General features: G+C 50.1%; 8 protein-coding genes across 8 annotated transcripts; 5 read left to right on the top strand and 3 right to left on the bottom strand.

Moving 5' to 3' along the window:
* Positions 1-116: 116 nt before the first annotated feature.
* BO87DRAFT_374942 (uncharacterized protein) lies at positions 117-1,086 on the top strand. Its single transcript, XM_025622910.1, has 4 exons — positions 117-300; positions 370-387; positions 444-558; positions 638-1,086. Exons 1-4 carry the CDS (start codon positions 253-255, stop codon positions 718-720), a joined length of 264 nt encoding a protein of 87 aa, XP_025481406.1. The 5' UTR covers positions 117-252; the 3' UTR covers positions 721-1,086.
* A 2,528-nt stretch (positions 1,087-3,614) lies between these two features.
* Positions 3,615-4,457, top strand: midA (putative cell wall protein; the record flags this gene model as incomplete). The annotated part of the gene is made up of 1 exon (XM_025625186.1): positions 3,615-4,457. One exon carries the CDS (start codon positions 3,615-3,617, stop codon positions 4,455-4,457), a length of 843 nt encoding a protein of 280 aa, XP_025481405.1.
* Positions 4,458-5,644: 1,187 nt separating this feature from the next.
* BO87DRAFT_330952 (uncharacterized protein) lies at positions 5,645-7,048 on the top strand. The gene is made up of 2 exons (XM_025620319.1): positions 5,645-6,452; positions 6,520-7,048. Exons 1-2 carry the CDS (start codon positions 5,852-5,854, stop codon positions 6,807-6,809), a joined length of 891 nt encoding a protein of 296 aa, XP_025481404.1. The 5' UTR covers positions 5,645-5,851; the 3' UTR covers positions 6,810-7,048.
* On the bottom strand, positions 6,998-8,006 carry BO87DRAFT_414513 (uncharacterized protein; the record flags this gene model as incomplete). Its single annotated transcript, XM_025626637.1, has 3 exons — positions 6,998-7,021; positions 7,101-7,137; positions 7,480-8,006. The coding sequence occupies 3 exons, from the start codon at positions 8,004-8,006 to the stop codon at positions 6,998-7,000; spliced, it is 588 nt and encodes a 195-aa protein (XP_025481403.1).
* Positions 8,007-9,117: 1,111 nt separating this feature from the next.
* Positions 9,118-10,290, bottom strand: pex19 (putative peroxisomal membrane protein receptor Pex19). The gene has a single exon (XM_025622909.1). It carries the CDS (start codon positions 10,174-10,176, stop codon positions 9,190-9,192), a length of 987 nt encoding a protein of 328 aa, XP_025481402.1. The 5' UTR covers positions 10,177-10,290; the 3' UTR covers positions 9,118-9,189.
* A 3,775-nt stretch (positions 10,291-14,065) lies between these two features.
* BO87DRAFT_304936 (bZIP transcription factor) lies at positions 14,066-15,941 on the top strand (the record flags this gene model as incomplete). The annotated part of the gene is made up of 4 exons (XM_025619302.1): positions 14,066-14,254; positions 14,732-14,948; positions 15,057-15,557; positions 15,637-15,941. The coding sequence occupies 4 exons, from the start codon at positions 14,066-14,068 to the stop codon at positions 15,939-15,941; spliced, it is 1,212 nt and encodes a 403-aa protein (XP_025481401.1).
* Positions 15,942-17,114: 1,173 nt separating this feature from the next.
* stm1 (putative telomere and ribosome associated protein Stm1) lies at positions 17,115-19,183 on the top strand. Its single transcript, XM_025622908.1, has 5 exons — positions 17,115-17,316; positions 17,634-17,652; positions 17,853-18,020; positions 18,092-18,233; positions 18,321-19,183. The coding sequence occupies exons 1-5, from the start codon at positions 17,296-17,298 to the stop codon at positions 18,877-18,879; spliced, it is 909 nt and encodes a 302-aa protein (XP_025481400.1). The 5' UTR covers positions 17,115-17,295; the 3' UTR covers positions 18,880-19,183.
* Positions 19,184-20,816: 1,633 nt separating this feature from the next.
* On the bottom strand, positions 20,817-24,094 carry BO87DRAFT_12667 (uncharacterized protein). Its single transcript, XM_025618019.1, has 3 exons — positions 23,621-24,094; positions 23,346-23,558; positions 20,817-23,279 (listed from the first exon to the last, which is right to left on the bottom strand). Exons 1-3 carry the CDS (start codon positions 23,988-23,990, stop codon positions 20,917-20,919), a joined length of 2,946 nt encoding a protein of 981 aa, XP_025481399.1. The 5' UTR covers positions 23,991-24,094; the 3' UTR covers positions 20,817-20,916.
* Between the last annotated feature and the right edge of the window lie 45 nt (positions 24,095-24,139).

Below are 24,139 nucleotides of genomic sequence, written 5' to 3'. Positions count from 1 at the left end.
GTATCGAGTCCTTGGCCTCTGATTGGTGGAGCTCCCAGTTGTGTCACCAGCCTCAGGCTTAACTCAGTTGGTGGCTGGACCTCACTGTCGCCTTTCTTTCTCTCTTCAAGGGTGCAACCACGCGTTTTTTCTTCTCCCTTTCGCTTCTCACCAGCCCCCCACGGTGCGCTGGCTTCATCCCTTTTGCACTCAAGCTTTAGTCTAGCTTGTGTTGCCACGGATCCCACCTGATCTACGTAGTCCACACTGAAGATGTTTCGGGCGTTTCTCAAAAGCGCATTTCTGCTACGGCCTCTCGAGGTGTGTATGAGGCACTTGTGTCTGGACTATCGCACACAACCCTCCATACTAACAGTCTTCTTCATACAGGAATGGCTTACCTCTAGGGTAGGTTGATAACCATATCTAGTCCTTGAGCTTGATGCTCATGTTGCCACGTATAGCTGCTGGCCAGCCGGTCGTTTCATAAATTGGTTGGGGGAATTCACCGCAAGGTTCATCACCTGAAGACGGGTGTCCCACTGGAAGAGGTGCATGGCCCTCACTCTGGAAAGTCTGGTATGAACTTCGCCCATACCGTGAACGGGTCATGGTAGCTGTGTAGTATCATTTGATACTAACCTGCCACTCACTCTAGCTTCGAAGTTGAGCCAATTCTTTGAGTACTTCAAAGAAGAACTGAAGGACCAGATGAAAGGCAACCCCCGCAAAAAGCATTGATGAGAAGGTGGAGTTTCTTTCATCCGGGCTTTTATGGCAGCCCTCCTTTCTATGACTTGTGATACCCATCAATATTCATATACTCCGTTATTTTCTGTTTCTCTGTTGTTCGTGCTTGTCCATCCTGATCTGTCTAATATACCGTCTGGTATACCGGATACAGATTGGGCTGTAGCTCTTCTGCACCATGAGCTACATCCCTCATTCCATCCGGAGAACGATTACCATTGCTTCATCCGCTTTGCCTAACCGTGTATCTTTGGACTGTTGGGTTGGGCCTTGAAATGTCGAAGCGTACATATATAGTCTTAGATAGAGTCGAACGTAACCGAATATTCAACAATTAGTTAGCAAATCCATCGCTTATATCATCCAAACCTTCTACATAGGCAGAAAAGATCTTATCCCTTGGTCATAGCCGGCCATGGCTGGGCACGACTAAAACCTTATCCCCCATGTGATGTGTACAATATCGGGAAATCCGGATGGCAGGACCTGTATGTTTCAAGGGCCGATTCCCAGGGACTCCCCAGCACGAGTGTGTGTGTCCTCGCTGCCAGTGCTACTTTATTCTTTGCGTAACCTGCATATGCAGGCGAGGTGTTACTTGTGCGACCACAGAATACAGAGGTTATGAAATACGTACATACTACAGACGCAAACACCTACGTAACCTAACCTCGTCGAAATATCCCCATCTGAGTCACTGCACATTTCCATAACTGATTACATACCAGGTAGACAGACAACTAATGCAAGCGAAGCAAAAGGAATGATAACGAACGCCTTTGACTAACCCCGATCACTAAGCAAGCAGGAGAAAAGCAAGCAAGATCACTCACTCATCCTTGCCACGCGATCAACTGGCGGACGGAGTGGCTGCAGAGACCCGAATCGACCCGTAATAATCTCTACCTCCTACTGGGAGGGAGGGTATGATGGGGAACGGTCTAGGCACACGCACTATTGAGGAGATATACGTAACCTCGATGAGTACACACACACACACGCACACTGGAACCCTTCCAGACCAAGACCACTCTAAGAAGTCGTCAACCCCACGGTATGTTAATTAACAGAAATATGGAGTCTAATTAGGACAACAACGTTCCAGAGCGCCGTGTCATGTCTAGTGAGGAGTAGTAGACTAGTATGGATGGCCAGCTGGGTACTGTGTAATTAGCAGAGAGGAATCTAGAACCGTCAGATGCTGCCGATCACCCGACTCGAACTCGAAAGTGGCTAGCTAGCTAGCTAACCCTCTCTCTCACCGTGAGAGAGAAGATGATTATTAACTAGTCTTATGGAGAGCAGTAATCAGGTTTTATTATGAAAGTGTCGGGTGGCACCCAGACTAAGGTTTATGAAGGATGAATCATTTACGAACAAGACCAGTTTGACCCTTAAGATGCAGGGTCTTTGGGGCTTAGTGATAACGCTACGGGGAAGGAGACTACTTTGTACTACTAAGCCCCGTTGGTATTGCCATAAGGAAAGACAGCTCAGCAAAAACGCTGTGGGAACGGAGTCACCGGCCCAATTGCCGCCCTGGCGTCCATTAAGCGGGCAGCTGCTGCAGTCGGGTGAGCCGGCACACGTCGATGGCCATGTTTGGAAAGATGGAAAGATTTGTTTCTTTCGGATTGAAACACGTGAGAGAGAATGTACGTATGTGCGTATTCCCAGGAAAACACCGAGGATGTGGGTGCTCGGAAACTACAGAATTTTCTTTTCTTCTTCCTTATTTTACTATCGAACCGGAGCCACGCGGATACAATGAAAGGGACCACCCAACATCAAGAAGCATAAAGATTGATAGAATGTACACATATCCAGTCATCATAAGTAAGACTGTGGATTATTATTGTTGATTCGGTGTTGTTGTTTGTTGGTTGGTGCCGAATCTTAGGTAATTTCTCCCAAGGAACAAAGTTGTTTTCTATGGTACGGTCATTAACCGGTACCTAAAGACCCATGGTACATGCCTCAAAATAGCAACGTGTGTACCAGAATTACTCTAATGGATTATGGAACGCATTAATTTTGTAAGATCGCTTTGTGATCTACCATACTATGGACTTGCTTGCTCCTCACTCTAGCCGACCAAGCCGGAGCACTACTGCTCAGGTACCTCACTAGGAGGTTAGAGTGGGATCGGGACGACCCAGAAAGCACCGTATTGGGCATAGTAGTCCGAGACAAGGGCCGTGACAGCCAACGGGCAGAAAAAGAAGAATACCCATAGTATCCATAATACTTCAGTACCAAATACTGGGCGGAAAGTCAGGCGCCCCAAAAATGCAAGAACAAAACACTAAAAAAACACAAAAAACACAAAACGAGGGGCGCCCCTGTGCAGAACTGTCTCAACTGGCAGCCGCTGACTGGCTGGCATGTTCTTTAGCGCCGACGCTAGAGAGCGCCGACTCCTGGGCACGACGCTGGGATTGGTGTTGCGCAGCCAAAAGTCCCGTTGGGTGGCTCCCCCCAATTGAGCCGGCCAGTGCCCTTCCACCATCCCGTTCCCTTCGTCTCCCATCTCCAGTCCCTTTTCATCTCCATCCCGCCTCCTTACGCTCTTTCCTGTCCTTCTTACCACACACACCACCACCCACAACTCTATATCTGCAGTCACTCGTTAACCCCTCCTTGTGAATCATATCGTCCGACAGCCTCTTTTTGTCCTCCTGCTGTCCCCCCGATTCTCAACCCTCCAAACGATCGTTTCTCACCATCTGGGCACCCCCGTGTCGCGTTGGAATTGTAATCTCGCCTCCCCGGTGTCGGTTCTCTCCACTGCCCTCCTGCCTCATCCGTGTTGGCTCTGGAAGCCTCGAAAGAACGCCTTGAATACCCCGAGTTCCGACTGATCGATCTCATCCGACGTGCCCATCATGCGAGCCGCTCGTCTTTCGTTCCTCCTCTACTCCCTGTCCCTCGTGGCTGTCGTCGCTGGCCAGAGCGCTGCAGTCACGAGTGTAGGCAACGCCGTCACCTCTGCCGCTGCCGCCGCTACCACAGAGGCCCCTTCTACCACATCTAGTGAATCATCCTCGACGTCTGAGTCCTCTACCTCGACTTCGGAGAGCTCTTCGACCACCAGTGAACCTACAACTACGTCGTCTACTTCGGAAGAGACCACTTCCACGACCAACAAGCAACCCCAACAAACCACCCAGCCGCAACAGACAACATCATCCAACAACAACAACAACAACAACAACAACAATGCGCAGACAACTGCAGTCACTACAACGGACAAGAACGGCAAGACCACCGTCGAAAGCACTACCCAGCAGACCACCGCAACCCCGGTTGTGCAAACGGTCACGACTATCGAGACCATCAGTGGAACCCCCGTCCAAACCACTCTCACCACTACTTCGACTCCCGCCAGTGCTGACTCCACGGGCAGTCCTGGTCTGAGCGGCACTTCGTCTGATAACTCTAACAGCAGCTCTGGTCTCTCGTCCTCTCAGAAGAAGATCATCATCGGTGTCGTGGTCGGTGTGGGTGGTGCAATCATCGTCGGTGCCCTTGCCGTTGTTGGCTGGAGGATCCACGCTCGCAAGGCTGCGCAAGACAACGACGAGGCTGCTGATCTTATGAGCGGCACGGCAGTCGGTGCGGGTGCTCGCGAGAAGGCACCCAGCCCCGGTGCTGGTGGCACGCCCTTCAAGACCACGCTTGACCAGTATCACAACCCTGGACCTGTCAACGCTGCATCAAACTTCTAAGCCAACCCGGCATCCTGTCTATGATACGAACACAACACCCTTTTCCTATGTTTATCCTGCGGTAACGAATAGGGAAGGCATATGGTCTGGTCTGATACCGTTCTTGAGACTGTAAATTTGTACGATTATTACGCAGTTATTGTTGGCGCTTGTGGAGAGGAAATCCTCTGATTTGTTGTTTTCTCACTGCTATCTTGGGTTGTTTGCTTTGCATTTAAGAAGCTACCGCTCTTTTCTCGCTCTGATAGACCACACGTCGGGTCTTTACCGATATCACGCTCCTTTTACTTAGCACAGCGATCTTGTCCTAGCATTTATGGTTGGTCGATTTAGTTTGATTCCCCCCTCGAGCATTTGATTTCTATTCTGGCGGAGCGGTGAGCGGCAAAGTGTCCCGTCTCTGTCTCTGCTGTGGATTGCAGATCCCCGATCTCAGCCTTCAAAAGCTTTCGATTGTATGTATTTAATCAAAAAAAAAATGACTTGAGAAGGATTTCTGCAGTAATTGTACTGTCAATGATGTCATGGCAGTTTTGCTAGATTAGATATGCTGCATATGTGTAGTTACCTATTTACTATACAGGTCATACATCGTAGCGTCTGATGATTCAAGCCTTCTCACCATGTTTAATACAGACGACCTCGGTAGGAAATAGCACAATCACTGACATGTCTTGGTCCACACAATATGCCGGTAGTGAACAGTGCGCCAGGAACATGCGATCCTGCAATGTGAGTTTATCGTCAACTTGCATTATCTAAAGCCGATCCAGGTCTTTCTCTCTCTCACCCACACACAACACCATTGAGCAACACCTCTACCTCTATATCGTAACCACTCAGAATAAGGAGTATGAGCGATCAGACACCCCAACACCTAGTTCTCGATCTACGACGTCAGTAGTGGCACAACAGCAAGATCAGATATAAAACCTTCGGAATAAATCTATCATGATAATGTACGATGCAAAAGACCGCATAATCATATTGTCCGTTTACATATGATGCGTCGCACAGCGGAGGGGTCAAAGGTACCGTGGTGCCTGACAGCCTGAGGAATGTTATATATCCCAAAGCAGACTAGTGAGCACGTGGCGTCGTGTCGGACGCGCTCGCGAATCCCTGCCGCCTTTCACGTTGTTCCGCCGCGGCCATTGCTGATCTCTCCGGACAACCATCTCTACTATCATCAACTGGATAGATACGATTGAGTGGCAATTGTGATTACTGAACAACTAATCTGTTTCTGTCTTTGTTGCATGAGTGACGAGGAAACCATTCCTATATTTACAACGATATCTTCACTACCTCCACGCGTTACGACTTGACATACCCTCTATCCACCCATCCGGTTGAATCGCATTACTTCAATCAATCAACTACAGACATTCACAATGATGTTTGCTCCCCTCCCCATGCAGCAGCAACCAGGATCATCACCTCCACCACCTCAACAGCAGCACCAACAATACACACCTACCCGACCATCTCCCCTCTCACCACGCCGTCTCACAAACACCCCCTCAGCAACACCCAACATCTTCGCCGCCACCTCCAACAACAGCACCCAATTCAACATCCCCTCCAGCCCCTTCACACTTCCAACACCCACGAAACTCCCCTCCATATCGGCATCAGCACCACCATCCCCGACGCCACCACAGCAACAACAACAATCACACCACCAATTCGCAAGAAGACAAAGAAACATCCAATCTTCCCCCAACTATGCCCACCGCTACGCCAACAACATCTCCAACCCCATGACCAAGCACTTAAAATCAAGTGCGTCCCCCTCGGCACGCCGGAATGTGTTTTTAAATCGCGTGAAGCGGGATCGGGATGATGGGCGTTTTGGGGATCGCGGCGAGCAGTTGGTGCTTATGGAACATGTGGCGGAGGAGAAGAGGTGGGGCGAGGTGATGAGGCGGAGGGCGGAGGAAATGATGGGTGTTGTTGAGGAGGAAGAGAAAGAGGGGTATGCCAATGGATATGGTATGTCTAACTTTTTTACCTGCCTTGAGATGGCTTATGATGAGAGTGCTAACGAATACGTACTTAGACGATGTAGACGCATATGCTCTAGACGAGTACTTGCAAGAACAAGCGGCCGAGATGGAACGGTTGGAGTATTTGAACCAGCAGCCACAGCCACAACAGCAGCAGCCTCACCACGGAGTGTTTGATTCAGGTGCTCCTGCTGGTAGAGGTAATGGTGGGATGAACATCTCATTTAGTGACGAAGAAGAATACGACGATCTGTTCATGGATCTAGCGGGGAATGATGGTGATCCTGATATCCCTGGGTCAAGTGGGGGATTTGCGCATAGTCAGGATATGGATATGTCGTGATTGTTGCCTTCATCTGTATGTCTGTGTATTGGATATGGATATGAGAGTGTCTTGTCGCGGGTCGATGGGACTGTTGTCACTACTAACATCACGTTTGTTGTTACGGGCAGGGCAAAAGCATGGTCTGGTCTGGTCTGGTATGATATGGTCTGGCGTTGAATGAATGAGGTGCATGATATAGGGTACTACTACCTACCCACCCACCCGGTTATCTAGACAGTAGTTAATTAGCAAATCATCCAGTATAGTCAATTCTCAGATAGTAATCTAGTCTGTCCATATATTTCATACCATGTTTTTGCTTAGCACATAGATGTGCCACTGCTCACTAGAAGTGTTGGTAAGCTACTATATGCATAATGCTCTGACAAACTATCCTCATTTCCCATCTCTCATTTCAAGACGGCCTACGTATTCGCCCTTTGAAAGACTCCAAAGCCTAATGGGTCAGGACATGGTCATGTATCGTAAGAGCTTCAACCCAGGTTCCCGCTCCATGGTAGTACTTTCAAATTCCGTGGTCTCCCAACCCTAGGGCTAAGACTATGCAAACCCAATAGAGCAGAACCAACCATGTTACTGGTAACTACTTACAACCAGTTACCAACAGATGCACCAGATTCCATGACGCATCCGTTATCTGCTCCTCACCCCAACACACATAACTTACACAGCAAAGTCACTACTAAGACATCTCGGATTACTATACTGTCTATCCGGATCACAATAATCATCAACCAAAGGGAGAGAATCATGACCGTGGCCATTATGCATGATCCGAAGAGTCTCAGCAATTTGCCCATCCAGCTCCCGTTTTCTGAAAATCCTGGGATTTCTTTTTGATAGGCGTAGGATATAAACGGGTACCAATGTCTTGGATTCATGAGCAGTCTGATAGTCATAATCGGTATGATTAAGGCCCACCACAAAGTAGGTGTGCTTTCCAGGGTAGATGTTGACTGCAAGGAAACAAGTCTTGATATTTGCATTGAATTCATGGACGCAATTCTGGATTTCTGTAACAAAGGGGCGTATAGATCCTAGATAATCTTTAGGATCGAGTATGCTATTTGGAGTATCACCGAGTATTCGCATCGGGCCGCCTGTGTCTTTAGACTCTCGGAGGAACTCGAAGAGAACTCCGTGGATTTGGTGGAGAATGCGGTCGCGACTATTATCTGGTGTTGAGGCATCCATGATGGAGTGGATGTGGTGATGATAATGAACTATCTGCGTTGTGAAAGGGGTGTGATATGATGATGGGATTATATGGTGAATTTTTGTTGGCACACTCCGATACTTCCTTCTTATATGAAGGTGAAGATGATGAACAAGTTCTTAGATTCAATCAAGGGATGTGTCCATTGATTTAGGAGGGAAGGGAAGAAGGAGAAATAATCTTCCGTGCTTCTCCTTTTGTAAAGTAGGAAGAGTTGAAGCAACCTACCAACCGACTAACAACCCTTTGCAAGAGTACTTAGGGGTGAAGGGTTTGTATGTAGGTAATGATTGGCTCGAAAGGTATCCGATCACTCGGAGGATCATAGTAACTATCTGATACTTGATACCTCACGGCGAGCCCGGCTTGTCCTGACTAGGGTGAAGGGAATCTTCTCTAATTCAAGTGAACCGAATTTATTATAGATTTGGTTGAGGGAGCTTGGACGATAGGTGATGATCATTCATGTCCTCAAGTAGTACTGGGCCGGGGGAGGTTGGGGTTGTGGGGGATAAGGGACATCAGAGACGGAACGGAACGAGTACTAAACATATTATGGGGCGGGAACCCATGTCCTGATCCATTAGGCTTGGGAGTTAACCAAAGGGCGAATAGGCCGTCTTGGAATTAGGGTTGGGAAACTTCTATGAGGATAGTCTGTAAGAGATACTCTACTATCATGTAGTAGTCGTGGTGGTGGTGGTAGTAGTAGTAGTAGTAGTAGTAGTAGTAGTAGTAGTAATTACCCTCATATTTAGCGCGGCTATTGGCACTCTGCCGAGTCAGTAACAGCCAGATAGGTTACTTATAAAAGATTCTCTTCTAGTATGTCTTATACAAAATCTCTATCAAAATTATAATTCTATTTTCTATATTATACGGCGTCTTAGCCCTAGGGTTCTGGAGACTACGGGATTTGAGAGTACTATTATAGGTGACGAGACTGTTTTCCAAGAGGTTCTGTACGATAGTAGACATTGAGTCTGGGTCAACATGAATACTATCCTTCAGCCCAAGCGTGTGTGTATATATTAGAATTCTATAACTACTACTGGTACTCATCATTGCTGCGGACAATCAGGCATACCACCCGCGCCAGCACCACCACCCGGACCCTTAAGATCCTCCATCCAAGGAGCAGAAATCAGCTCATCAGGCGGGTTACCCGCAGCTTGCATCTAGAACCCGAGTTAGTACTGAACAGCACGACAAATGATCGCAATGGGATGGGCTTACCTCCTGCATCTTCTCCCACACGTACTCCCTACACTTCGGATCCTCATCCGAATACCCCTTCTCCTCAAACTTACTCACAATCTGCCTGACCACTCCAGCCTGCCTCTCATACCTTGCCATATCCTCGTCCGACACCTTGCCCTTGCCCTTATTCTCCTTGATCCACGGCCCAAACTTCGTGTCAAGCTCCTTAATTGGCTCGTACAAGATCTCCTTATTCGACAATTGCTCCATCATGCCCATGAACATCTTCGTCAGATCCCCCTCGTCACCACCTTCACCTGACGATGCCCCCGCCTCGATCGCCTTGATGAGTTGCGCTACCAGATCATCCGACATGTCGTCCTCCGAGGCTGCCGCTGTGGCTTTGTCGCCGGATTCTTTCATCCGTTCGATTGTGCGCTGGATAGTGTCATTGAAGGTTTCAGGTGCTGCGGTGCCACTTGTTGATGGCGTTGATGATGCTGCTGGTGCTGGTGCTGCTGAAGAGCCCGCGGTGGCGGCCGTAGTGCTGTTATCGTCGTCGCCTTTCATCATGACGTCTCCGACGAGCTGTTTCAGAAAGTCGGACGGCGAGACTCCGCTTTCCTCGAGGATCTTGGCGAATGCCTCGGCGTCTTTGTCGAGGCCGCCATCGTTGGTATCGGTGGCGCCAGCCGCAGCCGCAGCCGCAGCAGCGTCATTGCTGGCGCCGCCACCACCGCCCATCATATTCGCCATATCTTGTTCGAGTTGGCGGAGGAAGGCCTCCTCGTCGAAGTCATCGGGGGCAGATGGTTGTGCGGCATCGGGTTTGGCGGGGGCGGGGGATGGTTTGGGTTTGAAGTCGTCGAGGACCTCTGTTATATTACATTGTTTGTTAGATAACAATATACATCGGAATTGAAGAAAGAGAGTGTATAGAAGTACCATCTAATTCATCAAATTCTGATTCGTCGTCATCGTCATCGTCATCGTTGTTGTTCGTGCGCTGTTGTTGCGCGGGGTTCTCTGCTGAGGGGGCATTGTTTGGGGCAGTCGTCGTGGCGGACTTCTTCTGGTCATCCGCAGAAACCTTTTCGGGGATCTGTGTGGGAGCAGCAGGACTGTCAGGTTGGGGGGTTGCGCCAATGTTGGCGGAGAGAGCCGATGAGGGAGCCATGACTGATGATCGCAATAGCCGAGGGGGAGGAGATTGGGGGGAGAAGAGGGGAAAATGATGCGGCGGGTTCAAGTTGCAGTTGCTGGATTGCGGCGGGCGGAGACGGATTGCATCGGCGCGCAGGTGAGCCTCTTGTGTTGTTCCTTTTCAGAGATGCAGGAGACAGAAAGTCTGACAGGCGGGATTAGATTAGATGGGGTGGTTGACGATGGGGAGCTGAGGATGTAGTGTTTTTTTTGGTCTTCATGTGAAAAAAGAAATGAAGGGAATGAATAATCAGTCAGTCCATCTTTTCGGTGGTGGGGGAAGAGCCGATGGAAAGCCGATCGCCGCGGTTATTATTTTTTTGGTTTCTCGGAGTTGCGCTCAGGGGATGGTGAATGGGGGATGGAAGGGTAGCAATCATTCTTTGGAGTAATTGTATTGACATTTGGAATTGAATTGAATGAATGTGGTCTTGTATAGGGGTAGAGTGAAAGAAAGAGTATAGAGTCGAGTAGAAGGGAGTGATTGAGTATAGTTAGGAAAGACCTGGGAATGACATCAGGGTCCAGGCGCTGTCACCGGCAGATCTGATGGAGATTTAACTAGTTAACATGTTGAAACAACTGACTCGGTCTGGATTCAGATTTACTCCGACGGGAATACGTTCTACTTCACGGAGTACAGAAGTGCTACGCTCTCTCCATTCTGATATTCATCTTCCAAGCACAGCAACAGCAGCAGTAGCAGCAGCAGCGACAACAAATCCAAGTCTGCCAAGAAGGATCTGGTCAATAGTTGCTGCTGCTCATCGGTAGTCGCCGCAAGTCCACCCAGCAATAGCAACAGCAACAGCAACAGGTACGGGCACTGGAATTCCTTCCGATCAGCCCATCATCCTCAGATGATCCCGTGGCGGATCCTCGTGATGTCAAGTCACAGTCACTTTGCCTTTTCTGCCTGAAGGCGGAGTTTCGGAGCGACGTACGATGACGGGACATAGGCGAGGCCCTGGAGGTGGTTGGCTGGCGGAGACCTCCTTCCATCGGCAGTCTCCTACTAGGGTACTTACTACTACTGTGTATATCCCACAAGTAGTAGTATTAAACCGAGTAAGTCATAGTGTCTTCTGTCTAGTCTGGCTGTCCTGCAGGTACATCCTGGATTAGTTGGTTGGTTTGCGTTGAGGGGGAAATGGAAACCGGAAGTTCGGCTGTCGGATCAGGTGCTCTCATTGTATACACAAAGCATCCAGAAGGAAGTCTCTTCTAGTCTGACGGTTCTATTAACAGACATGCCAAGGACTGTCATCCAAATGGTTATCCTCGGGATTCCGAACAGACCAGACAGATCAGACTATCTTGTGTTGTATCCCAGACCCTGAGAGATTTCTGGGAGGATAAGAAAGGTAATTTAGTCGAGATGGATTCGTGGTACCGTATGGTCATTATGCCGTATTATGCCCCCAAATGGCCACTGGTCACGGGGTCAGGGACGAAACTTTGCCGTATTCACCTTGTCCCGTTTGGGTCTAGTCTGGCTGGATCTGCGTGATTTTCCTCGCTGTTTCTTCCTCCTTCAAGGGTCCCGGGCATTTCGTACGACCTCTCTCGTGGAGTTAGACCAGAATTCTCTTGACTGTCGGATTACTTCCTGCCACGGTACTTAGACCGAGGTTCAATTAAATCAATCAATCATAAGCCCACCGCCTTCAATAGAAAGAGGAGTCAAAAAAGGATAGAAGGGGAACCTGGTGTGTCCACGCAAGACCCCCGAGTTCGTACGACAGCAGGACAAGGAATCCGCCCCAGCTGAACCACGGAAAACTTTGTCTTGACCTGCCGGAACATCTCCGCGGCATGATGAAGATATTAACAACGTGCCCACCAGAAAGGGGCAGGGAAGTCTGCTCATGACTTGTCGATAGGAGAAAAGACTGGCATCTACTTTATCGCCTGCAATAGATACTACACAGTTCTGGTCCAGATTGAGCTAGCTGGAACCGACGCAACAATGGCATTGCTTTCAAGGTTGCTCGCATCCACACCCCCAGTAGCCACTTCCGAGAGAAGCGGAAAGGAATAAGAAAGGACAACGACACGTTCTCCTGCTCTCCACTCCGTTTCGGAGCCTGCATCGCCTGGTGGACGGACCACCACCAGCACCACCAGAGGAGTAAGCTCCTTCAAATAGGGCATAAGTAGTAACTTGGACCACGGAGGCAGTGACGAGTTTGACGACTCACCCTGGGCGGATCTTCGGCTGGGTCTGACCTTGCAGTGGATCTCGCTCAAGTTGGTGTCGCGGCCGAGGAAAACCGCTCCTAGCAAGGAGGGAAGAATTGCATCGAGGACCTGAGTGGACAGAAAAGCAAAGAAAGTGCCAGTGTATGTGAGAAAAGCTGAGAGGAGAGGGGAGGGAGGCGGGGGGGTTGTAACTGGGCAATGAGGGGAGAGTGGCTCTTGTGATGTTGGATGGGCAGAAACTAAAGCAGGGGCAGGGAAGAATGCGTAGAACTACTACTAGAACTACTAGAAGAAACAGAAACCGGATGGGCGCGAGAGAACATCAGTTGTTTAAAAGCAGAAAAAGGTAAAGAGCAGACGAGGCGTCAAAAAAGTAGTGTAAAAGTCAAAAAGAGTTTTGACCAGCGGCGGCGAAACCGAAGCTCGTTCCGTTCGGTCCATTTTCCCCTCTCACACTCATTGCACCGTCTCGCGTGAGTGGACGGAGGGAGTGGATGGGGATGATGGGCTGGATTTTTCCCCTGGGAAAGTCTCTGCCTTGACCTAAAAGGAAAGTTCGAAGAGAAGCCAAAAGAAAAATAAAATAAAATTCTTTTTTATTATTTTTTCCCGTTCCTTCTGCTGTCCCCATTAAATATTATTTTTGCCCACTCTTTGCTCGAATTTTCCAACCCACCAGGCTTGGACCAAGAGAAGAAGGCCCTTATTCGACCTTTTTTTTCCTTTTAATAACATCCCCGTTCTTTTTAGTAAATAATTTTACCTCACATCTTTCCCACTCTCACCTTCCCACCCTTCCCCTCTCACTGTTCTTCGCGCTTCTCTCCTACTTTCCCTCCGAACCTGCTGGCTATCTGGGTATTCCATCATCAATTTCCTTTATGTCACCTCTTCCGCTGGCCTCCTTGCGACCCTTTGCCAGCCCTCGCACGTCCCTTTCTGCCGCCCAGCCGCGCGTTTCCTGCGTCTGAATTATCAGATTCCATAACCCCGCCGGCTAACTTTTTTACCTGCTGTGTATTCTATTACCATTTTGTCTTTCGTGATCGTTCACCGCGTCTATTTTGTGTGAGGGGGAAATTAAGTCCGCTGTCTTGTTAGCCCGGTCTTTGGGAGAAAGACAGACAAGAGAGAAGAGAGGAAGAAGAAGAAGAGACTTTTGATATTCGATCCCGGCCGTCGTCATCTGCCTTTTTTTCTTTTTCTTCTGTTGTTCCCTTTTCTTTCCTTGCTAATTTTATAATATCCCACGCCCCCGGATTTCGTTCTTGTTGGGTGCGTCATTCTCCATCCACCAAGCACGCAAGGGGGGAATTTCCCATAATCGACCTGTCTTTTGGGCAATCCGGACAGGCAACAAGAACGGCCAGCAAACACAGAAAAGAACGAGGCTAAATTCCCATCCCCCCTTCCTCATACATAGCCAAATCCAATGGTCTCCATGGTTGAGACAAGCAATTCCACACAAAATGACAACCCGGCCACTGAGCCGGTTGTCCCCAAGACCGAGCCGTTGCCTGAAGGCTCGATCAGTTCGGCGGTGTCAACACCTGAGGCCGAGGGGGAGATTCTGATGCAAGATGTGACCCAGACTCAGAAGCGCAAAGGGGGAAGAAAACCAGTACGTAAGAATTCTTCGAGGGTGGCTGTCCTCAACTCTGTTTTTTATTGTTTTACCCCGGATCCAGATCGACCGACCCTTTTGGCTTTTTATACCTCGTGGTGGTCGTTGCTTGTTTTTCTCTTATCTCATTTCTATTACCTTTATCTATCTATCATCACATCCATCACGTCTTTTGGTGTTCATCCAGCATCATCACTGGCTGTGCTGTTGGTGCCTATCGCTGCTCCTCCCCCAGTGATTTGTCCCTGCGTGCCAGTCCGGGGCCCCGCACTGCGTTTATTATTATCATTTATCATTGCGATTGTTCATCCCTTATCGTCCTGTCATATCCCTCCATTCTTGCTGTCCCCTTGACTACTTATCTCATCTGCACCTTATTACTCCCTTCCCCTCTTCAGCCTTTATCGATCTTGTTATCTATCTGGACCCTTGATCCCATCCCTTACCCGGCATGAAGCTAACAGCCGCCGTCAGATCTATGCTACCTCGGAGGAGCGGAAGCAACGCAACCGCCAGGCCCAGGCCGCCTTCCGTGAGCGTCGCACAGAGTACATCCGCCAGCTCGAGTCCACCATTAAGCGCAATGAAGACTCCCTGCAGACCCTCCAGCAGAATCATCGTAGCGCCGCTGATGAATGCTTGATGCTGCGCTACAAGAACTCCTTGCTCGAACGTATCTTGCTCGAAAAAGGTTGGTCTCCCCCGTTCGCATACCCAACTGCAAGCCTGCAAGCCCCTTTTCTGATAAGCGCCCTCGGGGCGATCCTTGTCCCATACGTGAGATACTGACCGACCGTAGGAATCGATGTGCAAGCTGAGCTGCGACTCAAGGCCGGGGCCCCTGGCGCGGGCGCCGCTAAGCCCACCCCAATGGCAGCGAAGCCTCCCTCCACCCTCGAGCGTGCTGCCGTAAACCGAACCTCGGCTCAACGGCATCCTGGCATCGCTCCCAAGGAGCCCTTCGGCATGGCTCAACATCGTGATGGTGCGTATGGTATTCCGTCGCCACAGTTCCAGGCCACGCCTCCGTCCCATGTCTCCTCTCCGTCCCACGCCAAATCCCCCGGTTTCCCCTTCCAGGGAGCCATGTCGCCGGTTGGGGTGGATCCCCAGGCCCAGCAGCGCTCGCAGATGCTGTCGCACTCGCGAAATATCAGCCAAACCTCGCCGCCGATGAGCATCGGCCAGCCGGAGTCGACCGACCCAAAGGCCGCCATGCCGGGTGGTACGAATCCCCGAGCTCCCCGCGTCCCCTCCGCGTACTACCCATCGCCATTCCAGAAGCACTATGACCAACTGGGTAAGCTAACTCCATTGTCGCATTGTTGTTTTCTTCCAGGTCCGTGGTGGTATTGAACCCTTGGTTAATGTCCGCACAGAACAGGAGTACGATGCCCAGGCCGATATGATTGACGAGGAACATGATTCCACCGTGGGTGCCTCACCCTATGTCTCCGGCTACAACAATGCCGCATCTGTGCCGGCGGGCTCTCACCCCATGGGGGCTCATAATCTCAACCAATACACCCAACATGCGGGAGAGGGAGCCAATGGCGCATACAATAATGCGAACCACCTCATGGGGAACTATGAACCTATGCTGGATGCCGATCCATTTGGATTGAGTGCTAGCATGCATTTCCAGACTCCTTTCAGTTACGAGCAGAATAATACCCGCCATTAACCCGTTTGTTTCTTGTTTTGTAATCTCACATCCGGCACTGACTTCCCTCTTTCGGTTCGAGGGATACCACGGTCGGAAGAGAGAGACATGCTTGACGGATTTCCTTCATAGCTTTCTTCTATGACTGGAAGACAAAAGTTGAAACTTTGAAGCATTGCCTGGCGTTTGCGGTTGATACCATTTGTTTATATTGGTTCGCTTGCTGTTCTGCTGTTGCTGTGGCGCTTTTGATTGATTGACGCCTTTGAAACTGGAAAAAAAGCGGTTGGCTGTTTGTTCCTTTGAGCGCGGAATGAGCGGAGGAAAGAAGGGTAAAAAGGGAAAGTAAAAAGAAAGGCCGCGATAAAAGTTGGGACATGGTTTTTTGTGTACATGCATGACTGGTATAATGGGCCCGAGGGCGACTGCGGTGCAGTTCGAATTGGGTCGCACTTTTTACTCTCAGCTCTTGCGGACATAGCTATATGATGTGTTTCTTTTCTTGCTATGGTGATGGTGATTATTTGGGCTGCAGTGAAACGGTGGCTTGCATGTGTATTTCTTGCTGGTCTGGGTTATGTTGCATCCCTGCGGCATTGCATTCTATTCTATTCATCTTCATGAATCATTTTATTACTTCTCTGCTTCTACTTAGATTCCTCTGTTCCTTTTGCTGCTACTTTTTTTTTTTTTTTTTTTTTTTCTAGAGGTACTACTATGTGGATGAATTCCCTCTTGGGAGAGCTCTGAGAGCTAGGGGAAGGTATCTACTCGAATAGGGAAGTAACTGGAATGGCAGGTGACCAGCTAGTACGGAGCTCGGCAATTGGGGGAAAGCTACAACGGCCGAGGGAAAGAGAAAGGAAGAAAGAGGATGGAGAATGGAGTAGTGACGTATGACAAAGGAGGGGAATGGAATTGGGATGGCAGTGATCTACAGATCACCCCCAGAATGCTGTAGGGGAAGAGGAGCAGAAAAAAGCAACATCCAACCATGCTACATACTGTCGAGCGTAAGCCGAACTGAAGGCAGCGATGCAGAGCATCATCTCAGCGTCATCCGCTGGTGTTTTACCCTAAGCCCTAGCTGCTGTAGACCAATCACAGGTCGCATTCCCGGATTCGCTTAGCAGCAATTCGCACCTTACCGGATCGGGCGAGTGCAACCACAAACGTCGCCTCCATCCACCGTCCAGTCAACCCCCTTCACTCCAACCACTATCCTATCCCATCCCCCCTAAACAAAGGAGAGGTCAGATACCGTTCGTCGTCGAGGTTCCTGCCTGTGTCGACTCTCCCCGCCCGCTCCGTCGGACCGAATTGTTGCGATAAGAGAGAAGCCTTCCCCGGAAGGCCCCGCATAAAACCAGGCGTCATGGCGGAGATCCGGTCCAAGGTGCGTTGCTTTTGAAAAGAGAATGGCTCTCGTTTTCTCTCCGTCTGTTGCTGTGCGAGGGTGATGGAAATCCGCGATTTGGGGGAAGGAATGATTTACGGGCTGGATTGATGGAAGAATGCTGGGATTGGGTTGGGAGCGCAGTTGCATTGCAACGAGCGGGGTTTGGGGGACGGCAGGAATATTGCACAAATCTATCCTGCTCCTCACCAACTCGCACCATCACCACCACGACCACAGCAGATGAGATGGGAGAGAAAGCGACAGCTTCAAACATCCAAGGAATGCGATGGCTAACATATCATCTACTATAACAGAACCTCTACGAGCTTCTTGGTAATTCTCGCCCTTCCCTTGTCTACCTACCTACCTACCATACCTGAGTCCCATCCTGCACTTTGCACTACCTATCGTGTTTTGACTTGCCTTGGTCTCTCTTTTCGCTTGTCGTCGATCCATCTACACTTCGAATTCGTGAAGGGATTACATCATTTTCTAACCTCGAGCGTGCTTTTGCTCGCGCTGCGCAACTACAGGCAATGACCCTGAACTCGACCCCAACAGAGCTCCCGAGCCCCCTACGAAAGCCGTAGACAGGCCCGCTCCCCGTGTTGGCAAGCGGGACGCTCCCAAGGAGGCCCCTGCCCAGCCCCGTGAGAACAACAACTCTCGCCGTGGTGGCCGTGCCACTGGCAACGAGGCCGGTATGTATTTCCATCTACATCGGGTTCCAGTTCCTGGCAAGTCCATTCCGACTGATTCCGATCGCGTTCAGCTTTCCGTGACCGCAACGCCGGCAGAAACAACAACCGCGAGAAGCCCACCGATGAGAAGGACGCCCAACGGCGCGGATTCCGCGCCCGTGAGGACCGTGGTGAGCGTGTCCGCCACGACCGCCAGTCCCGCACCGGCCAGACGTAAGCCATTCCCTTTACGTTTCGTCCTTATGAAGATGGGCAAAAAAAGAAGTTTTGGGACTCGATCAAAACTGACGAACTGGATAGCGACACCCGCAAGCAGGTGAACCAGGGCTGGGGTAACCAGAGCGGCGAGAAGACCTGGGACGACGAGAAGGCCGGCGAGAACATTGCTCAGACCGATGAGACCGAGCCCCAGACCCCCGGCGAGGAGAAGCCCGAGGAGGCTGCCGACAAGTCCAAGTCCTACGCCGAGTACCTTGCCGAGAAGGCCGCCCAGGGTGACCTGAGCGCTAAGCCCGTCCGTGCTCCCAACGAGGGCACCAAGCTCGACAAGAAGTGGGCCGCCGCCAAGGAGCTCAAGCGTTCCGAGGAGGAGGATGCCTACATCAAGGGCAAGGAGGACAAGGCCAAGCGCGAGAAGCAGCGCAAGGAGAAGAACATCCTCGAGGTCGACATGCGCTTCGTTGAGGCTCCCCGCACTGGTGGCCCTGGTCCCCGTGGCCGTGGTGGCCGTGGTGGTCCCCGTGGTGGCCGTGGCGGCCGTGGCAACGGTCCCCGCTCCGAGCGCCCCGCTGCCGCTGCTGCTGCTGCTCCCACTGTCGCCGTCGACGAGAAGAACTTCCCCAGCCTTGGCGGCAAATAAATGCAGTTTTTTCCCTCGTAAACTTGCATTTATAGGCTAGCATCCATGCATGCATGCCCATGCTCCCCCCACACCTTTTTTCTTTTCTTTCTACGCATGATCCTCACTACCATAAACCCTCCCTCCCCAACACCCCTTTTTTTCTCGCTAGCAACTTAGGTAGTCGAAATCCAGGGATCCAAATGAGATGAGAACGAAAATGAAAGTTTTGTGTGTGTGCATGAGAGAAGTGAGAGAAAAGAGTGCGTCTTGTGTGTGCTTGCATGTGTGTATGAACTTGAATCTCAAATGTGAAAACAAAAAACGACCTAGGGGAAACAGACAAAATAAGGGAAAGGGTGAAACATAAAACGAACAGAAGGGAAAGAGAAAAAGACACCAAAAAAATCCAAAGGTTCATCTGTGCAATATGCCTCTTTTATCTATCTATGGCTTTATGGGCCCCTTTTCCACATATTTCAGTTTTATCGTACAGTTGTTTCTATGGAATGATGGAATAATTATTTCTTCCTTCTCCCTGCTGCCCCTCCTTGACCGTTTCTCTGTATCTCTCCCGCCATGTCCATTATCAAATAATTCTGTAAAGGAAAAGGTGGATGGAATACCACACCCTGTAATTTTGTTGCTCTGAATCTCCATGTCCACTAAATGACTTAAAACCTCAATACTGCTCTGCTGGTACTGCCATCCCCCCCACCACTCCCCTGGGTAACTTAACTAGCCGATTTGAAGATACTACAAATGATAACGAGATTAATAAGTACTCAGCTAACACCATGTATGAGTGAGTAGTATTCTACATTAGGCAATTAGTACAGATAACACTGAATTGATATCCCCATTGATCACACTATACTATACTATACTATACTCCTACAGGTCGATCTGATAATACTATCTATCTATCTATCTATAACTAAGCAATAGACAGATTACTAGTAAATTGTTGGAAGTAGGTAGATAGTAGATCCCCTACTTAGTTATTATTGAGCTTCCTCTGCTCTGCTTAGATTTATAAGATTCAATCACTATTCTATAGTAGTATTTAGTAAGAATTGTGACGTCTAGATTGCTATGTTCTGCTTTATCACACCACATATAACCATATGGTCATGTAATTTGGGTATCATGTATCTAATTACTACTTACTGCGTATTCATATTTACCCAGCCCATATATACTATTATCTATCGCAATTCGGGGTCATTAGACAGATAGATATATGAATGAATGAACTGTTCCATTATCTCCGACTTCTTAGTACTTATCCTCTTCCACCGACCACATACCCCTCACTCACTCAACGACCAGCCTCCCAAAAAGCCCGACTCCCCATGTGCTGCTCATTTATTATCGGTACTGTCGACGGCTATATAATGTTTCTAGGTGCAGGCCTCTAGAGTAATCCATAGGAGGGGGGCGGGTGTGATTCTTGAGTGTTGGGATAATTACTACCTGTCAATCTAGACTGTCCTTACTCATAACAAAACAAAATTATATCAGTTCGCTTCAATTCGATTCTTATCAAACATCAACGTCAACATCAGCATAAATCAAAAGGGGACACCTGTACAAAAATGGTATCAAGTCGGTTCCTTGCTCCCCTAAATTCAACCAGTCCATTTCCCGTGTGGTACAAGCAAATCAAATCAAATCGCCAAGCGCAAACCAGGAAGACAAAAAGGAGAATAAAGCAAAGCAAAATAAATAAGGATACCAAAAAAGAAGAAAAGGAGGCCCAAGTCTTACAAAAAAATAAAAACGCCAACCTTTTTTGCCTTGGATCCCAATACCTTATGCACAGTCTCAGAAATGAAGAAGAAAGAATGAAAGAATAAGCGGGGATTTGGAAAGAAGAAGAAAAAGAACAGAATAATCCCAATGTATAATCGTGGAGGTTCGTGGGGAGCGCCATGCGCTCTCCAAATCCGATAGAAGGTATAAGAACGGTAAGGTTTGAAGAAAAAGGGTAAAGATGAAAGAATAGCCCTGCGGCGTATTGTAGTTAGAATGAAAGGAAAAAGAAGGTAAAGCAAATCAGCTACTTCCCCGGGCGTTCTGCATCATGTTTTGTTGCTGTTGCTGTTGCTGATGTTGCTGCTGCATCACCTGAGCTTGAACATGAGCAACCTGGTTGGCACGTTGCTGAATCAGCTCGCGCTCTCGTCGAACAATGTCATGAACCCAAGCTTTGGCATTCTGTTCCAGTCCCGTGGTGTACTGTCGTTGTATATGTGGTGGGAACTGAGACGGTGAACCGTACTGTGGCATCAATCGAGCCGCCATTTCTTGCCTAAGCCGTACCAATCGCTGAGTGAACAATTGCTGGTAGCGCTGTGGAGTGATGACGTTCTGTGCCAAATTTACTCCTTGCATATTTTGTGGCAGATGACCTCCATTGGCCTGAGCCGCCGCCATTAGCATTTGCTGCTGTTGAGGGTTCATATGTGGGCTGTTTTGGTGTACCTGTCCCTGTTGATTCTGTGATTGCTGGCCTTGCTGCTGTTGCGGTTGCTGCTGTTGCTGTTGCTGTTGCTGTTGCTGCTGCTGAGCCATGTGCATCTGCGCGAGCTGCGCACGCATCAACTGAGCCTGATAGGCTTGTGGATTCGGGAACTTGGGCTGTGCCTGGAAATTCTGCTGCTGGGCTTGTAGCATCTGCTGCTGATGGGCTTGAATGTTCTGCTGCGCATGTGCGTTGGCCTGCATCTGAGCTACTTGCTTGGGCGAGAACTGATTCTGTACCATATGCCCTTGCTGGGCGAGAAGTTGTTGCCTCTGCTGCAATAGCATCTGCTGTTGCTGTTGAGGTGTAAGGCCCATTCCGCCTCCCATTTGTGGTGTTCCCATCATGGTAGCCTGGTTCATCACCGGTGTTGGGGCCATCGTCGTGTGACTCGGGCTGGCGTGGCTCATACGCTGTGTTGGTGTTACATTGCGCATGATAGGTGTAGCATGAGACATTGCTGGCGTTCCTTGAGTCATCTGTGGTGTCCCGTGTCGGCTCTGTCCCTGTTGGCTTCTGGAAGGTGCCATCGGATGGCTCATAACTGTAGGATGGGCGTGCTGCAATGCAGATGGCGGCCTAGGGGGGCTGCCTGCTCCCTGCATAGAAGGCGTCATGCTCATAGGAACACTTGCTTGTGCGGCCATTGTGTTGCCAACAACAGGCGAAGAGGTGTTGTGAGGTGTCTGGTTACGGACCACCGGCGAAGACTGCGGCGCTTGGCTAACCCCGTTAGTTTGCGCCATGACATGCCGATTCTGCTGCTGTTGCTGCTGTTGCTGCTGTTGCTGCTGCTGCTGCTGCTGCTGCTGCTGCTGCTGCGCCGCAAGTTGCGCCTGAGCCTGCGCGGCAAAGTGCTGTCTACGAGCCTCTTCCTTAGCATGCTCTTCATTCTGTCGCTGCTCCAGAAGGCGACGTTTCTCCCTCTCCTGCTCTTGCTGTTGTCGTTTAGCCAACTCCTGTTTCATCTTGACTTCATGTTCGCGCTTGGCCTTCTCCTCATGCTGCATACGGATATTCTCAAGCGTCTTGAACCTTGAGAAGCGAGGCTCAAATGGTGCACCACCACCCGTATCATCCACAACCGCGGATTTCGGCCCTCCAGCACCACCGGAGGAGGTAGGCTCCAGTCGTTCATCCATGATGAGCATGAATCTCTCTTCCTCGGCAGCCAGCGCCTCGTCAGCAGCGAGCTCAGCCACGGTACGCTTCCTCCTCTTTGGTGAGGGTGGCGGATCGCGGTGGAGTGGGCTCTCCATGATTTTCAGCAGATCTTGCACAGCGTCGAAACTGTTGACAGGATCCAAGAAGAGAGGTGGAGCCAGTGCTCTTGTCAATCTCGCTTCACATTCCAGAAACTCCTGAGGTTCAACCAACATTCTCTGTCGTTTTGCAGGATGTCCACGCTCGGTCTGATTGGATGTCCCTCCTGGAGATGGTGGAGCTGTAGACGAGGACTGCTGAGGACGCGAAGCAGCATTTGATGCCGACTGTTTCGCCGCTTTGGGATCGGGTGTAGTGGCAAGCAAAGTGAGTTCCGCTTGCAAGGAACGTGGAGTCGGGTGGAGAACGGTAGTGAAAACTCGGGGTTTTGGAGGCTGCTTGGGTTGAGCGGAGTTCGATGTAGCTTCCTCTGCACGATTCTCCGAGTCGCCGGACTGCTCGCCGTTGGTTTTCGCATCGGGTTGATTTCCGGTTGGGGTTTCCTTGACGGTCGGCTTATCGGAGTTTAATTGGGATTGCTTTGGGTAGGGCACATAAGCCGATGGTGTAACATGCTCGTTATAGTTATGAATCGAGAACGGGGTGTTATTCTCGTTGGAAGTCGGCGCAGTCGACTTCCTGGCCTGGGCTGACACCGACTTGTGATCGACCACGCGAACGATGAGGCAGCCTGTGAATTACAGAGGTTAGCCAAGTCCACCAGATAGAGGTGAAGTTGAGGCATGTGGAAGCGTGCCTTCATAGAATCGGACATTAGCCCGCAACAGCTCCTCCATCATATCATGGGGAACGGTTCCGGCACGAATATGTTCGATGATGACCTTCATCTCGGAATTATAAGGGAAGCTTCCATCTTGTTGCTCGAAGCGGAAATGTGTTGGGTGAAGGTGGAGGATAAGCGAGGGCGGGCATTTGGAGAACTTCTTGAGGATGTAAGACGACGTTTTGACTATGACGCACCCGATGGTCAGTACGCAGGGGCTCCGCATGTGGATCGGGTTGAGAGCTTACCATATGGCTCGGGACACCTGTTCCCTGCGCGACGATCATTGTCAATGGATAAGGACCTTAACAATGGTTTTTGTAACCGCGCAGCCTGGTCACCGGGCTTTTGCGCTTCCTTCTTAGGTCGATTCTGAGTAGCCTTGTTCGAGCCGGCAGCCGCATTAGCCGCGCCATTGACGCCATTTGACGTCGGGCCGCCGGCGGAGCTTGCTGAAGCCGGTTGGTTCGAACCGGGCAGACGTTTCGCGGAGGAGGGAGGAGAAGAAGAGGAGGATTGTTGAGACTTGACTCCGTTCACTCCGGTCTGGACGAAAGGCGGGGGCGGTCGCTTCATCTTAGGGGTATGCGAGGTCGGCTTCGAAATTGCGGTCGCCATAGTCTCGGAGATGAACCGCGGCGCGATTATGGTCGCAAGCTGATAAATGCGACCTTGGGGGAACCGGATCCAGGAAGGATGAGGACAGGGCCGTGAGTCGTGGTTGATGATACAGCCGGAGCGCGAGACATGTGGGGAGCGGAGATCGG

This window comes from Aspergillus neoniger, assembly GCF_003184625.1.
Source record: "Aspergillus neoniger CBS 115656 unplaced genomic scaffold BO87scaffold_10, whole genome shotgun sequence".
Classification (NCBI taxonomy): domain Eukaryota; kingdom Fungi; phylum Ascomycota; class Eurotiomycetes; order Eurotiales; family Aspergillaceae; genus Aspergillus; species Aspergillus neoniger.
Note: the sequence above shows the minus strand (reverse complement) of the source record. Positions and strands in the feature narration are given on the sequence as shown.